The following is an 18,118-nucleotide window of genomic DNA, read 5'->3' on the forward strand; positions in this document are numbered from 1 at the left end:
TACTGTCTTTACTGTATTTTTGATCAATTAAATTCAGCCTTGGTGAGCAAAAGAGACTTAAAATATCTTACCAACCCCCTAAACACGTACAATATAATGTAATGCAAAGTCCCGGATCTCATTAAAGATTACATATGAAAGTGTTTGTCTCTGTATTTTGATATGACTAAAGCATACCTTGAGATTACCACTTGTGTTGGAGGGTCCCACCACCTTCAGATGGAAAGCATGGTTTAGGTGGCCATTCTTCCCCTTTTCAATGGAGCCCTCATTTCTGAAAACATATGAAAACACACATAAATAATTTAAGGACTTTAAGGAAATAGACAAACATTGTGTTTTTTGTCAGTTTGTTAAAGCACAAGATTGACCTCAGACTTTCAGTATGTACCATAATAATACCATAATTTACTAAGCATGCTATACAAAAGTAGACTGAATAATGAACATTTTAAGAGCCTGTGTGTATGTTCATACAGTGACATCAGAAAACATTCAGACCGCTTGGAGAGTATTCATAGTGCCAAACAGACTGAATTATTTATTGTATTTTACACAATATACCAAAAGGACAAATTGAACATGTGATTTATTATGTATGCATGTATGAACAAATCTGAAATCTATTATTTGCATTAGTATTCAGACCCCATGTAGCTGTGCATGCTGTCTGGTACTGATGACAGCAGGAGGTCTTCTTGGGTGTGATTTGCACACCTGGATTTTTTTCCCCCTTGGTCCTTGGAGATCCCTTCAAATGTTGTCAGCTTGGTTGTGAATAGTTTGTCGACAGCATTTCTATGGAGTCATTTTAGCTGGAACGCTCAAGGACCTTATTTGTCCCAAAGCCAATCCAGGATCATTTTGGCTTCGTGCTCCAGGTCATTCTGACACTGAATGAAGAATCTTTTCTCTTGACAGAGGCTGTGTGCAGGTTTTCTGCAAGGATCATTCTATATTTGGCTCTATTCAACCTCTGTCATGTTGCCTGCCAATCCTAAATCATATTGCTGAGAATAAGGCTTCACTGCAGCTGCGCTTAGTAGTCAAATAAAGTTATTACAAGCAGCTCTTTATGAGGTGCAGGTATTTTAATAAAAAAGAGAGAATTTATTATTTTTTTGTCTAACATTGAGCATGCACAAAGATTATTTTCTGAATTTAGTTGTTAGCCAATATGAGTTTTTCCCAAAATACGTGGAATTGGAACCGTGCCTGTCATATGCCATCATCACTATTCGGTTTGGAAGTGGTAGACCTCTGCTTTTTGGCTTTTTATTCTACACAGATTTTCCCTAACTGACACTGATGCAAAACAGATTTAAGCATGTCCATTTGAAGCTGCAGGAGATATTTTGGGATTTAAAGTCTTACATGAATTGCTTTAAAGGGGTTGTTCTCCAAAAAATTTACATTTTGACATCATTTATTCACCCTCACCCTTCCAAACTGGTATGACTTTTTTTTCTTTCTTCTGTGGAACATAAAATACAATATTTTATAGAATGTTAAGAACTAAATGTTTTTGGTGACTATTGTATAAACAAAAAAACAAAGCCACTTCTTAAAATATCTTCTTTTATGTTACACAGAAGAAATTCATGCATGTTTGGAATGACAGAAGGGTTAGAAAATGATTAAAGAATCTTCATTTTTGGGTAAATCAACAGCACAAGTTGTTAAGTTGAAACGTTGCCGTTAACAGATGTATCTCAGTAATTGTGGTGCATTAGGTTGCATTTAATTTAGTAATTTTACTGGAACTGAGAGGGTTCAGATGTGAGACCGTACGTGCCGGGAATCTCTCTGCTCCAAATGTGACCTGGTTTGCCACTGACTAGAAGAAAAGATAATACTGTACCTAATCTGACTAACTTTTAATGTTTTTAATGACTGGGGAGGATTCAAATTGAAGTAACCTCAGTTATCTCACTGCAGCTGCTGTTTTCAGCAAATGTGAAGAGCGATCACATAATTAGATTTCAAAGGATACTGACAGCTGAACTAATCGCATATTTTTAGAGGGCCTCAGATGAAAGACAGGGGGCCCTTGCACCCTGTAGAACAGCTACTATTATTTCTTATAAAAGTCCTTTATAAAGCAGGTCACAAAACAATTGTTTAAAAGTATTTGACAAAGCAAAATGTGTCTCTGAAATACCTTTTAACTTGAAACATAGACTGACAGTGAAAGGAAAATTAAAAACAACTCAGCTATAGATAAGGGCAGGGGGATCAAGACATTATCTGAGAAACCAATATCTGCTGAAGAAATATGGCTTCTATTATAATGGCATTAATCAGCTGGAAAGTGGCAAAGTCTCGGGAATGGATGGTTTTCCAACTAAATTTTGTACTGCAGTTCCATAAAAGTACTCGAAAAGTCATGACATCTAATTGCTTAAAAAAAAAATTCCCAAAAGTATGACTTCAATCAGCCAGTTGTGATAGGAGGGAACCCATTTCTCATCAACCTTGGCTTGAAAGAGCCCATTTATACTGACCCCAAAGTCAATAGCAAGGATAAGTCCATTTTATAGTATTTTCTCCCATCTTCTTTTTTGTTTATTGTATAAATATTCTATCAACAGTCTATTTCTGTCAACAAAACAAATGTAAGGCTGATGTCCTTTTATCAATGTCGAGTAACATATGTTCTTTTTTTTTACTTATAATTTATTAATAACATAAATAGTTATTCTAAAACAAACAAACAAAGCCAAACATTTAAAAGTTTTAAAAGTGTCCAAGTGAGTTAAAAGCCATCGAAAATGTTGATATTAGCTATAAAATCACGGGCTCCAGCAACAGACAGTTTGTCATCCTTGATAAATATGATGTGTAAGTAGGATGGGCTTGAGGAAACAAAGAATATGCTGTTGTCACTTTTATTTCTAGAAATCTAAGAAATAAAAACTGTAGGAATCAGTCACAGCACAAATTTGCATGAAGAAGATAATATTGCGCTGAATCCCTCAGCATGCCACAGGTGGTACTACTCAATGCGGTCGAAATTGCTCACTTCAGTTCGGTTATTCTCTCACTCACGGCATGAATTCAATGGGTCCCTCCTGGAACGAAATACCCAATTTACCTAAACTGCCAGTTTTAAGAGTTTTAAGCTCAAAATGTGACAACACCAAAGGCCACTGCACCTTTAGCAGCCTTGACTGGCCAGACATGATTTTTTTGAATACAATCTCAAACAACTAATAAACTTCATAACTTCAAAGACATTTTATAGGTTTTTGCTCTTCTGTGCAGCGTGTACAAATACATACAGGTGTACCTTTCTAAAATCACGTCCAATCAAATGAATTTGCATAATGGGACTAAAAATAAATTCTAGAGATGATCAAAAGAAACAGGACACATCTGAGCTCAATACATGGTCTGAAATTTTAGCATTCTGCTATTAATCCATTCAAACTTCTATGAACCCATTTTCACATTGCAACTGTGGTGGTTTGTGTGTAAATGGATATGCATAACATTTTTAACAAAACAGTGAAAGGGTCTGAACACTTTGTAAGTGTGTGTTGCTACAGTAATACCTGCTGGCTTTGCTTTTCTCTCTCTGTATTCTCCACTTGTGGTAGTAGGAGCTTTTTATCTTGATGCAGTAGAAGGCAATAAGTACAGCAGGGAGAAGCACTAGAAAAGCAAAGAGCACCCCAACAACCAATCCCACCTGACCTGAGGACAGATATAGAACGTACAGCGACTGTTAGACAAGGGTCAACAGCAAACACAAAGAGAAGTGCTTGCCAAATATCTGCCACTCTGAATAATAGATCTTGTGTGCACTGCATTCACTCTGTACTGTAATAATGTCTATGGCTATGTTCAGAATAGCAAACTACCATACTTTTTTTTCTCTAGCATACCACTTTAAAGCAGCATCTAGCAAATGAATAGAACGCCCGAATGACCTACTACATTTCTAAAACGTGCAACACAAAACCAGTGGACACTCTCTCCCACAATGCAATGCAATTTGACCTTCTATTTCCAGTGTGACTCATCATGGAATATTAACTGTCTTTTAATTTTAAATTAAGCCATTTTTCACAAAATTGTCTCACTCTCATGTAAACATTTGGAGTTTTTTTTATGTTTTTGAAGTCTTTTATGTTCACCAAGGCTACATTTATTTGAGAAAAAAAACAGTTGAAATATCATTCAAATTTTAAATATAATTTATTGCTGTGATGGCAAAGCTGAATTTTCACATACTTTATAAATCATTCTAAAGTGCTGATTTGGTGCTCATGAAACATTTCTTATTATCAGTATTGAAAATGGTTGTGCTCCTTATTTTTGTGGAATTTTTTTGATTAGAAAGAAAATTAAATAGAAAGAACAGCATCTGTTTAAAATATATATTTTTTTATATTTTCATTACAGTCACTTTTGAATTCAATAGGCACTTTCTGTAAAAAAGAATTAATTTCTTTAAAAAGTTCTCATTGACCCTTTTTGAATGGCGGTGAATGCAGTGGTCATGTGACTATACTATTTATTGAAATATTTAGCATATTACACATCCTATTTGAAAAAATAAATACTAGGCAGTATACTGAGTGTGCATTAAGAAGTATTCTAGTATTCCATTTGGAACAAAAGGTTTTGTAGAGACAGTCATACATAAATGAAAGGAGTGAATAATAAATTCAGGTAACACTTGAGATGAGGGAACTCGTATTATTAACTACAAGTTTTCCCTCAATAAACTCCTAATTTGCTGTTAACATGTTAATATGTTTTATAAGTAAATAAACAGCTAGTATGTGACCCTGGAGCACAAAATCAGTCATAAGTAGCACAGGTATATTTGTAGCAATAGCCAAAAATACATTGTATGGGTCAAAATTACCCATTTTTCTTTTATGCCAAAAATCAGTAGGATATTAAGAAAAGATCGTGTTCCATGAAGATATTTTGTAAATTTCCTACCATGAATATATCAAAACTTAATTTTTGATTAGCAATATGCATAGCTAAGAACTTAATTTGGACAACTTCAAAGGCGATTTTCTCAATATTTTGATTTTTTTTGCACCCTTAGATTCCCAAATTTTCAAATAGTCGTATCTTGGCCAAATATTGTTCCATCCTAACAAACCATACATCAATGGAAAGCTTATTTATTTGGCTTTCATATGATGCATACATCTCAATTTCACAAAATTGACTCTTATGTTTTGTGGTCCGGTGTCACATATGTTAGTAATATACACACAAATAAGCAACTAGTTAATAGGGAATAGTGTTCCCTTATCTAAAGTGTTACCTAAATTCATAAATTCTTAGATTTGCTCTTGAAATGTTTCAACAAGCAAAGATATCATTGGCCTGAGTCCTGGAAAGAACTGGACGGTAGAGATTAATGGTCAAGGTGACATCTGATAAGAGGTTTGAGGAAGAAAGGGAAAGTGAGAAAGAGGGAGAGAGAGCAAACGAGTGATAAAATCTCAGATAAATCTATCTATAAGATGGATTAAAGAAAAGGAGAGCAGAGGCACATGTGCACTGAAAGCTGAAGGTGAACTCACTGTCATACTGCACAGGTCCACTGTCCACACTTCCCCCGAGTCCTGGTTTCTCACAGAAGGGGGGAGCCCACCCACGATTACAGTGGCAGTTCCCATTACTGTTACACACCTGCATGCAAAACAACACCACACACATAGGAATTAGTGCGGATGAGAATTTCCATCTGGAATGTTGGGGTGTAACTTTCACACGCCTTTTGCACTTGCACTGTTTGACCTTAAAATGATAGTTCATCCTACATGAGCGGAAATCCTGTCAGCATTCACTTTTCCTCATGACTTTTCAGTTGAAGTACACCACAAACAACTGCTCACAACTGTTTGGTTTCAATGTACATTTGTTTGAGTCGGTTTTGCTTTTTTTTAATCACACGCAGCCATTTACCTATCCTCACTTTCATTGCCGCCATTGCAGAGAACGTTTTCCGTCACGTCTTTTAGAGTATAGGGCAAATACAGAATATACCGCCTTTCATCTTAATGGAATTTCTTTTAACACAGAATATTTTACACGCTTCAATCTAACCCCGAGGCAAGACAGGAACAGAGGAAAGGAGAGAAAATATGCTGTGTGCAAATTGCATGATCACTCACTTTATTCTCCATCCACACTTGCCTAAACCATACAATCAATATGAATCAAATGATAATGCAAATGAATAATAAAAAGGCAGTTTCTGAATCTCTAATCTCCCCTCAAAGACCTGTCGTATTTGGTTGCCCTTTTGAAAAGCGACTGGGTAAATAAGCAAGAAATAAAAGAAAAGCTGACAAAAGAGAGAGACAGAGGGAGGGCAAAGGGATTAGGAAAGACAGAATTTGAGTTTATATGGCTTGGAGGCTGTTTACGACTATTTGACCAGAAAATACACAAATCAAATGCTATAGCTCTGCTAATATAAGAAAAGCGTTTGGTTTTTATTACAGGCAGTATGTGTCGGGAATGAGCGACCCAGAGGGTGGTTTTAAAGGATTTAGAGGTGTGAAATCCACAATGAGTCAGTCTGGGTTAAAGAGGAACTCAAAAGGAGAAGGAATACTAAGACTTAGCCTTTATTTATCCATAATTTAGGAGAAGCGCTTGCATGATTCATTAAAAAAAAAAAAAAAAAAAAGTTTTGCATCAATAGTAGCTTCCAGTAGCTGCAGCACTGACAATGTTAAATAACAAATATTACCAGCACCAAATCTTAAGTAAATAATCATTTTCTTTATCAGTTTTTTTCCCAGTACAATATCTCAATATATAGTTAACATTTATCTTTTTTTTTTTTATGACCACTTACCCCATGCCCATGGCAACGAGCGATGCAGGTGTGTAACTCAGTAAAAGAGGCATTTTTACATTGTCGATCTTTGCACACCTGAAGGCAAGTAACAACAGAATAAATCAACTCATCAATGCAAAACATAAAATACATTATTTTATTTAGATACTTATATTTGAGACACATCTCCACTTGATTAGTATAGATGCTGCTTAATAAATATCTCAGTTGAAGATACAGCCTAAATTAAAAAAAATAATAATAATAATAAAAAATAATATATATATATATATATATATATATATATATACAGTGGTGTGAAAAAGTGTTGGCCCCCTTCCTGATTTTTTTGCATGTTTGTCACATTTTAATGTTTGAGATCATCAAACAAATTTAAATATTAATCAAATATAACACAAGTAAACACAACATGCAGTTTTTAAATGAAGGGTTTTTTTTATGAAGGAAAAACAAAATCCAAACCCACATGGCCCTGTGTGAAAAAGTGCTTGCCCCCTAAACCTAATAATTGGTTGGGCCACGCTTAGCAGCAACAACTGCAATCAAGCGTTTGTGATAACTTGCAATGAGTCTGTTACAGCGCTGTGGAGGAATTTTGGCCCACTCATCTGGGCAGAATTGTTGTAATTCAGCCACATTGGAGGGTTTGAGCATGAACCGCCTTTTTAAGGTCATGCCACAGCATCTCAATAGGATTCAGGTCAGGACTTTGACTAGGCCACTCCACTCTTCATTTTGTTTTTCTTCAGCCATTCAGAGGTGGATTTGCAGGTGTGTTTTGGATCATTGTCCTGCTGCAGAACCCAAGTTCGCTTCAGTTTGAGGTCACGAACAGATGGCCGGACATTGTCCTTCAGGATTTTTTGGTAGACAGCTGAATTCATGGTTCCATTTATCACAGCAAGTCTTCAAGGTCCCGAAGGAGCAAAACAGCCCCAGACCATCACACTACCACCACCATATTTTACTGCTGGTATGATGTTCTTTTTCTGAAATGCTGTGTTACTTTTACACCAGATGTAATGGGACACACACATTCCAAAAAGTTCAACTTTTGTCTCGTCAGTCCACAGAGTATTTTTCACACAGGGCCATGTGGGTTTGGATTTTGTTTTTCCTTCATAAAAAACTTGTGTTATCTTTGATTAATATTTAAATTTGTTTGATGATCTGAAACATTAAAGTGTGACAAACATGCAAAAAAAAAAAAAAAAATCAGGAAGGGGGCCAACACTTTTTCACACCACTGTATATATATATATATATATATATATATATATATATATATATATATATCTTACCTTCCCCTCTCCACATTTGGTGCCCGTCATAACCAGTCCAGGGTCTGGAAGATCGCCCTGCCCATCTTGGGTGCTGTAAACATATGTACCCCGGCACTTCACCTCAATGCCGTCTGTGCGGATAGTGGTGTCTATGGACACAGCATTGGTGCCCTTTGGTTTCTTGGCAGCACTGTGGCACTGTATCTTACCGCATTTGGCATCACTGTTGGGATATTTGATATGAGAGATGGAAAGTCATGAGGGATCACTAGTCATCTTTGCTCATAGCCATTCAGCATAAATACATCTATGAGGAAATCAAATTAAATAATAATAATAATATGAAAAAAAACAAATCTTCTAAAAGTCACATTTGTTTTGAGAATGATGAATAAGCAGAAAAAAATAGTCTAACTTTGGAAAAGTACTAAGTCTGCAATGCTGTCCTTATAAACTTATTTGAATTAGTCTGTTCATTTTCTTTTTTTTCAAATATTGGCTTGTTCTTTATAATGTATTAGTTTGTTCTTTTTAATATATAGGTGGAGTCACAAGAGAATTAATTGTGCTGTAACAGTTTTAAGGAAGTCCAAGACCAAATTGCTTCAGGTCAGCAAGTGCTTTGACAGAAACCACATAATATTGCTTATATGGCTGGTTGAAATAATGAAATACTACCACACCCTTTCTCACACTTTACGTAGTTGCCACGACTGTCCTTGCCACAGTTTCCAAAGGTATTCCCCGCTGCGTTCACATCCTGAAAACAGGCGTCATGTGCCGGCTGCGCACCTGGACAAATTTAGTTATTCGGTTAAACCTACATTACCTCTGAGAAATGTCAATTACAGTTGGGGACTCAAACAGACTCAAAGTGTGAACATGGATCTGCTGGCTTCATGCCACCAGCTAATATTTGGTTAGAGATCATTTTATTAAATTGAAGCTGAAGTGTTAGGTTTTAAGTGACTAAAAGTTTTTAAAATGTGTTTATATTACATGATACCACAATTTTATTTTATTTGACCAACCCACGTTAGAAATAATGCATTGATTTAAAAAAATCCAGTCCAGTAAAACATTAACTGCTCATTTAAAATTAGTGAATATTATAATATCTCTTACACACAGTGAACAGCAAACATGCTAACACCCCCTCACCCCACAAAGGATAAAGTATGTCTGCTATGATCTGTGTCTGTTTGACAGCCAAAGAGCCTGACTGGACATGAGCCCAGAACACACTGGAGGTGTACAGCCAAATGCCATGAGCTCTCACTACATAATCCACATCAAGCAGTATTTGATCATTAGTGCTGACTAAACACTGAAAGAGTCAATTAGGATTCAAAAGCTTGTTCTGAAAGGTTGGTTTATGGAATTAAAAGGGACATGTGTGCCCCTGGACCACAAAACAAGTCATTATCAATTTTTTTTTTTTTTTTTTAAGATTTTTTTTATCATCTGAAAGCTAAATAAATAAGCTTTCCATTGATGTATGGTTAGGATAGGACAATATTTGGCTGAGATTCAACTATTTGAAAATCTGGAATCTGAGGGTGCAAAAACAGCCTTTAAAGTTGTCCAGATGAAGTCCTTGGCAATGCATATTACTAAACAAAAATTAGGTTTTGATATATTTACGGTAGGAAATTTACAAAATATCTTCATGGAACATGATATTACCATCCTAATGATTTTAGGCATAACAGAAAAATCGATCATTTTGACCCATACAACGTATTGTTGGCTATTGCTACAGATATACCTGTGCTACTTATAACCGGTTTCGTGGACCAGGGTCACATTTCTCAAAGAAGTACCATAATATTACCATGTTTTTTGAACATGGTAGTGCTATACATAAAAAAAAAAAAACATAGTTTAAATGATCTTGGAATACCACATAAATACGATGGTTTATGGTGAAAATAATCATTTAGTACCATTGTGGCCAACTGATGATTAAACACAATGATATATACAGTACTATTGTTCAAAAGTTTGTGGTCAGCAGATTTTTTATGTTATTGAAAGAAGTCTTTTATGCTCAACAAGGCTGCATTTATTTTATCAGAACTACAGTAAACACAATAATATTGTAAACTATTATTACAATTTAAAACAAATGTTTTCTATTTTAGTATATTTTAAAATTTAATTTATTCCTAAAATGAATTTTCAGCAGTCATTACTCCAGTCTTCAGTGTCACATGATCCTTCAGAAATCATTCTAATATGCTGATTTATTGATGAAAAAAAAATCTTATTATTAACAATATTAAAAAAAAAGTTTATTTGAAATAGAAATATTTTGAAACATTCAAAAGATGTCTTCACTTTTATTCTTGCTAAATAAAACAAATAGTAAGACCATAACTTCTGAACTGGATCCTACAAATGTAATTTCCCTGCAAACTATAGAGACAGCCAGACATCACGCATCTTACCATAACCCCACAGCTGCAGACACTGCTGTTCATGGGTCAGACACATGCCAGTATAGCAGTAGGCACGGCCATGCTGACACGATGACCCATCCAGGAGGTAAACGTTAGAGGGGCAGTAGGGAGAACCTCCTGTGCAGTATTCCGGCAGATCACAGGCACCGGCTGCTCCACGGCACATGGTGCCGGCCTGCTTCAGCTGTGGGCAGAGGGCACGGTAAGGAGACTGGAGGACTTTGATGAAAGAAAAAGAGAGCAGGTATTGGGCACTCTACAGAGAAAAAGTGGATATGAAACTGTGACGCCTGGTGCTTCTCTAAAATGTAGATACACAGACAAGGCCTTCACTATTTTGAGCAACACATAAAATAAATAAAATACACTTTACAATAAGGTCATATTAGATAGCATTCGTTAATGCATTAACTAACACTAATTAACAATGAGCAATATATTTGTTACAGTATTTATTCATCTTTGTTTATTTTAGTGAATAAATAGTAAAACATCTACAGTAATACAATGACATATGTTGATTACAAAAATGCAATTTCTTCAGCATACACAGCTAATTTGCAATGGTTTCAATGGGGAAAGATGCTTTTTTGCGGCCAGGAGGTGTAGTTATGACTTCTACCAGCAGGGGTTAACAGGGACAGACTAACTCTCTAAGCCTTGACCACTTGTATGAAACATACTAAGTGAGAGTCAGAACAGAGTGAGAGAGGGAAGCAGTGGGAGAGAAATAAATAAATAGATAAATAGACAGATAAATAGTTAGACACCTTGCAGTCCTCACAGCAGACCCCGTGGGCACACTGTGCATCCACCTTCAAAGTGCAATTGCTGGGGTGGCAGCAATCATTGGTGCACTCCTGCGGGAGACAGAAAACACACACACACACACACACACACACACACACACAAAGCACTTCCGATAAAGGCTACCAAAGCAAATCAACATATGGCCCTCAACTTACATGGTCAGCCACTTAGAGCAAGTTTTGAAAACATAATAAATACAGTATATATACGCATAAAGTATGTACTGTATACACACACTCACAGTGTCTGTTTGCACACTACCATTAAAGTGCGGAAAAGAATAAATCGAGACGAGAAATTGCACAGGATGTTAAGATGCATATAAAAATGTTTGACATGTATGACACTGATATATACAGCGTGGAGGCGTCTGATGGCCAATAATTATACCGTACAGCTGAAAATGAATAGGGGAAAGGGAGGCAGTGTGTGTGTGTGGTGTTTTAGGGTGTTTAATGAGGAGGAAACAGCCACAACACACACACACAGTCTCTCTCGGTCACACATAAACACACACAGCAACCTCTATTCTGCTTGATATGGTTTCAGAGCATCAAGTGCGACTGACAGCTATGATTATTGCACTAGAAATAAATAAATGGTGTGATTCAGTGATTATAATGAAAAAAGACGTGTGCATGACAGGCTTGCACTGTCAAATCTATTTTTATGTATTCATGGAAGTAGAGAGGGCCGGCAGATGATGGTTTGGATTAAAAGGTTAGAACAAAAGTGTATGATAACAGCTCTCAGTTCAACTTAGCTTTTTCTGTCAGGTGATAGTTGAGGTACAGTATTGTTTCATTGAATATGGTATTGGCAGCAGGTAAAATCCAGAACAGTAGTCCAGGTGTTTATGTATCGACTAGGAGTTACATGCTACCTCAGTCTACCTGCACCAGATGGCAAATCACCCAGCCATTATATGCGCACTGACAGCCTGTCAAACACGGCTTTGCAGCAAGGTGGGCTGCTCCTCTTTCTTTCTCTCCACACATACAAGCATGCGAGCAAACATAAAAACGCATACGCTTTCATCTGTCATGCTTTGCTACCGCACCATTTTTCTGCTGTAGTTCAGCTATTTATGTTCTACTGTAACATTTGTGTTTCGACTTCCATGTGATAAAAACAAAACTTTTTGCTGGTTGCAAAGCTCTTCACAATAAAAATGATTAAAAAAAATATATTGCATAAATATATCATGTATTCCATGAATAAATAATAAACGCATAAAAATGAGGCATAATCAATGGTAATCCATATTAACTATCAAATTTTGATTTATTACATGTATTTCAAACCCACTACTGTTCTCAGAAAAATGAGTAATTCATGATTGGTCTGATTCAATATTCTCTAAATCAATAAGTAATTCCATTCAATAATTCATATAGGCACAAATCACCTCTGGTTCTCCACAGTCACACTCCTCCCCTTCCTCTACAAAGCCGTTTCCACACCTCTTGCCACCGACCAGATCCTTCGTGTTGGGCATGTTGAACAGGCACATTCCTCCTCCCTTCTGGAAGTAGTTGTCCAAGTCTTTTTTGCTACAGCGGCTGAAAACTTTTGGAAAGGGGTGCCTGTTGACCATTTTAGAAAGGGATAATTTTATGCATCAAATCGATTGAAAATAAAACGGCCACTAGTAAAGACAAGATGGAAAACTTCCAATTTGTTAAACAACTAAAGTCAGCCATAGAAACTGAGGCAGATGCAGCTGAACACAGGTTTATAATGAATCCAGTAACAAAATTATCATGAAAATAATATCTTGATTTAAAACAAAAAGAGTAGTGAAGTTTCCCAAACTGTTTTTAACAAGTAAAAAAACACTTTCCTCCTCTTTATGCCAAGTGATCTCTTATGAACTTCTGTCTTACATTTCCTCTACTGCACCAGAAGCAAGGGGCCACTTAACCTACTTCATCTCAATTAAGCTTCAAACCAATTCACTCTACTAAAACTACTATCCTTGCCATAAATTCTGTGCTTATGTCAGCCACTTTTGATCTCATGCTAGCAGCTGTATTTTTTATCCAGAAAAAGTTATTTCAGGCTTTTTTTCTGGTTTATGTCTTACTTAGTTCTTACCCAGTTAGCTGAAACACTGCTGCACCCTTAACACTGGGGTTCCACAGGGCTCAGTGCTGGGCACCCTGCTGTTCTCCATTTATACCAGATCTCTTAGAACATTTCACAGACTGCAGGACTCTACTGGTGTGCTGACAACAACTGACCGATTTCTGTCTGTAAATCAGTGTTCTCAGAATGGACCTGAGCGTGTCTCTGTGACATGGATCTCTCTTCTAGAGAATTTGTATATATATATATATATACACACATGTGATATTTGCTCCTGAGACTATCATGCAATACCATCATAGATGGCGCCATATCAAACTTGATGTAAAGGATATTCATGGTATTTTGTTTACTTGCTACCTTCTCAGGTATCACACAAACAACTGTTTCCTAGAAGATTTTCTAGAAGCTAGATTGCAACTGGTGATTTCAGCCAGCTTAAGGCAGTTTTGTGTGTAATATACAGCAGTGTGCAATTATTTGATAAAAATACAATACAAAAAATTATAAATATCTTTACAAGTTTTCTACTTCAGTATATTTTTTAAATGTATTTTATTACTGTGATTACAAAGCTAAATCAACAGCCATTACTGCAGTCTTCAGTGTCACATGATCCTTCAGAAATAATTTTAATGTGCTGATTTGGTACCCAAGAAACATTTATTATTATTATCAATGTTGAAAACAGTCGTGATGCTTAATATTTTTGTGGAAACTTTGATATATTTGTTTCAGTATTTTTTTGGGGTCAAAAGAATAGCATTTTATTGAAACAGAAATATTTTGAAACATTATAAATGTCTTTGCTGTCACTTTTGATGAATTATAATGTGTCCTTGTGGAATAAAAGTACTAATTTCATTCAAGAAAAAAATAAACAAATCTTACTGACCCTAAACATTTGAATGGTAGTGCACATCAGACGGTCAGTGAATGGTCTGTAGGCGTACAATCTGAAGTGGAGACTAAAATGTTTGACTCATCCTTAGGGACTTATCATTAGCAACTAAATATGTACTTGTACAGTAGCATCCTGTCTATTAGTTTAGATCTGACACAATTAGAAGTTAAAATTATTTGCAAGTGCTCCAGGGTTCCTTGCGTAATTAGCATGCTTTTGTAATTACCGTGATTTATGTTCTGCATTGTTGGTTATTTATAAAAGGAAGCCTCCGCTAAAAGCATCAATGCAATGCAAATGTAGTAGTCTTTACCCTGTAGCTGCCGCCATGACACATCCACCCTGCTCTGCAGTGGCCTCCACACAACAGCCCTCATGGTCATGGCTCATGCCAAAATTATGGCCGATCTCATGTGCCATGGTGGCAGCTGCCCCAATGGGCAATTCAGAATGGTCCTGGAAGAGAAGATCATTTAATCTACCAGCCATAACAAACATCACAATAAATGAAACAGAAGTTCAAGCACTGCTTTTAGAATCTGTCTACAATGATGAATTCAATATACAGGATATGCCATGCAATAAATTACTTACATTTTATACTTTAAATTGGACTATTTATAGCCCACAGGTTTCTGTCATTGCTATGCCACATTGCCACGGTTCCAACACTATGTTAGGTAAATGGTAGTAGAAGCCCAGAGGACATCTCTGATCTCCAAAGGCATCTTTGTTATGTTACAGTGATGCCATAAATTGTAGAGGATGTTGATTTTTTTACCTGCAGGTGGTTATTTAAGTACCTTGGCTGGGGCAAACAGAATGGCCTTTCTTTTATCTTCATACCATGACAAAAACATAAACGTGCACACACTCACACATATTTCCAGAGAAAGGAGTACAAACGGATATCTCTGCAAAGGGCATGCAGTGTTGATTTTTACAGACGGCACTGATAATATCTCCACCATAACAACAATGTTGAAATATGACATGCAGTTGTATTACAAATGATTTCTCTTTATGGATTTTCTATCTCCTAAATGTCCTAAATTTCTCGCTAGGAACTACGTTGTCCTTGTCATATACTGCTTCTAAAGCCTTTGAGGAATGTGAACGAGCCTATTTATGATAAGGAATGCTTTCTCAAACCATAGTCCAGAACAAGACCACACACATGTCTAACAGTGAGTCTACTTAACTGTAAAACTGTTTGTAATTTGAAAAAAAAAAAAAAGAATGCTACAGTAAACTGTAATTAGTTAACTGTAAATTACCTTAAAAATAAGAAAATATGAATGTTTTAATATTACATTATCTGCAATTTTACTGTAAAATTATGGTTACTGTGATTGGTTAACATATGACAAGAAAAACTGTAAAATGACACTTCTAGAAGTCCCTATGTGACACTGATAATATTTTATTTAAATATAATTTAAATACTATGTTATATAATTTCCATTCTCTCAAATGGTCAACAATCATATTTTTCCTTCGCACCAAAATCACTTTACAAGCACAAAATATCGCTATTTTCAATCCCTAGAGGATTTATAATAACAAACAAACAAAAAAACTTAAAATATCAATATCTTGTTAAATAACTAGCTGTCGACTGCAGTTCCAGTCACGCAGCACATACCAAACAAATTCACTCTCAAAATATGATTGTGACTTCTGAAAACATCACTTATATGATCATCACTTATACTTATATGAACTATATTAGAGAATACTATTATAGAAACTGTGCTGTTGTGTAAAGGTAGCCTACACTGAATACTCAACTAGCGTCTGCTAGGCAGTTTAACCACCGTTGACATGCATAAAAAATTTTTTTTTCCATGTACCATACTGATCTCAGTAGGAATAAGCATGTAGAATGACCACATCCATGTGTAATATCCAGAAGAAATGCTTCACCACTCATTAGTATGCTGCAAAATGCTCTTGTTCCCACCACACAAAGTAATAGAACCAATAAGAGGCTAATCAGGTGTGTTGGAGCTATTGATCACGTTTTCAAATCCCTGCATGAGCTGCACACAAACACACACTCTATATACACAACGTTTACAGCCTATTCCAGATGCAAGCTTTCTTACCACATTGATGCCGCCCGAGTTCTCGTGACTGCACATGCCCTCCAGCGGAGCCATGCCAATGGTGGTGCCCTTGAAAATCACACCACTGCAGTGAAAACAATATATACTTTCAGCTATGATATCAATAAGAATGCCAATCTTTATCCCTTTAAAGGAAAAGTTCAGCCAAAAATGAAATGTATGCTATTATTTAATCATCATTCATGTGTTTTTTTTCATACGGTTTTGTAACAACTAGAAGGTGAGTAAACGATGTAAGATTTTCAGTTTTTATGTGAAATATCCCTTTAAATGATGTATAAAGTACATAAATATCAGAAAAAATAGGTCTAACTAATTATATATTTTTCAAAACTTATCCAACATCATTATGAATACATTACAGCACAGTTCTACAGTAGAATATGTGTGCATACAGTTGGTGTGTATTGTGACTAACGTGAGTAGTTGTGCATTGTCATGTTTCTTGCGGGATTTGAATTTCTGTCTCCACTGTAGGAAGGACCAAAGAGTAGAATTTGGCTCCTCATTGATGATGCACTGATCATGCTCAGTCCAAACCTCTAGACCAATCAGAGGTACGCGGATGTTCAATTCTCTGTAGAACTGATCAGACCCAAACAAACAATTAGGAACACGGTAAAGGGATTTATTTCGTTAAATATAATTAGAATACAGACATCTAGGAATTTTTGCATTCAGAGAACAAATATGCAGTCTAAACAGTCAACAAAACCTTTGAACCAAAGAAATTCACCCAGGCTTGACATACCTTATCTACATAATTAGCAATTTCCATTATCCTCATTTTAGTTTTGTCAAGGTCCTTGTTTTGCTTTCTGTACTGTAGAGACATGAAGAAACACCAAGAGGCAATTTGATCAAGACGAACATACAAATGCATAGACCCTGCTTGAGAAATTGCAAAAACCCTGTTACAGAGCAATTTGATTAACTAAATCCAGCCATAATTAAATCTTATATAACCTTCCGCCTCTTTTGGCTTTTGTTGGATATTATACAGATTCGCTGTAAATGTATGAAATAACTCAATCAGAAAACTCAACAGAATATACTCTCACGAAATGCATCCCTCATACCCGAGGACTAAAAATTTAACTATTAAATTCACTGATAACTTCTCATACATGTAAGATATTGTCAATGGGAGTGATAGAAAAGAGAGGGAGAGAGAAAAATGCCACTTCCGAAGCTCTATATTTAAGCAGCAATTGCTCAGTGGCCACATTTGAATGAGAAAGTAACACTAGGCTTAAAGTACCGGTTCTAAAGTACACGTTATATAACCTGCATTTGAAGCTTTAAAGCCTTAATTCCTGTGGTGAACTTTACTGTGTGGAAGTGTCTAATTAGTGGAAGTGAGCATGACACAGGCATCATCAGCTTACCAGTGTGTTGTCAGCTACTATATACAGTTCCATGTACTTTGTAGTACCCCAGGCATTTCGTCTAACCTAGGGGTGGGGATAAATACAGACACAAACAAATGGCAAGCAAAATGAAACGTTAATTGCTGGAGGGCAGGATTTATGGATTTGTTTCTCAAGTCTCTTGGCGCTTGCTTTTACATACGTACAATAAATGTCTGCAACTACTTA

At 36.0% G+C, this 18,118-nt stretch overlaps 1 protein-coding gene across 1 annotated transcript in view; it reads right to left on the reverse strand.

The window, feature by feature from the left end:
* LOC306843920 (disintegrin and metalloproteinase domain-containing protein 33-like) overlaps window positions 1-18,118 on the reverse strand; it is a 70,306-nt gene that overhangs the window by 5,802 nt on the left and 46,386 nt on the right. The window contains exons 7-20 of the mRNA XM_079375642.1: window positions 17,909-17,974; window positions 17,272-17,343; window positions 16,939-17,105; window positions 16,500-16,584; window positions 14,705-14,847; window positions 12,808-12,985; window positions 11,360-11,449; window positions 10,578-10,773; window positions 8,811-8,919; window positions 8,146-8,350; window positions 6,842-6,919; window positions 5,556-5,664; window positions 3,555-3,696; window positions 178-274 (exon numbers count right to left, since the gene is read on the reverse strand). Of these exons, the coding sequence (XP_079231768.1) occupies window positions 178-274; window positions 3,555-3,696; window positions 5,556-5,664; window positions 6,842-6,919; window positions 8,146-8,350; window positions 8,811-8,919; window positions 10,578-10,773; window positions 11,360-11,449; window positions 12,808-12,985; window positions 14,705-14,847; window positions 16,500-16,584; window positions 16,939-17,105; window positions 17,272-17,343; window positions 17,909-17,974 (1,737 nt within the window). The remainder of the gene's footprint in view (window positions 1-177; window positions 275-3,554; window positions 3,697-5,555; window positions 5,665-6,841; window positions 6,920-8,145; window positions 8,351-8,810; window positions 8,920-10,577; window positions 10,774-11,359; window positions 11,450-12,807; window positions 12,986-14,704; window positions 14,848-16,499; window positions 16,585-16,938; window positions 17,106-17,271; window positions 17,344-17,908; window positions 17,975-18,118) is intronic.

This window comes from Barbus barbus, assembly GCF_936440315.1.
Source record: "Barbus barbus genome assembly, chromosome: 2".
Lineage (NCBI taxonomy): Eukaryota > Metazoa > Chordata > Actinopteri > Cypriniformes > Cyprinidae > Barbus > Barbus barbus.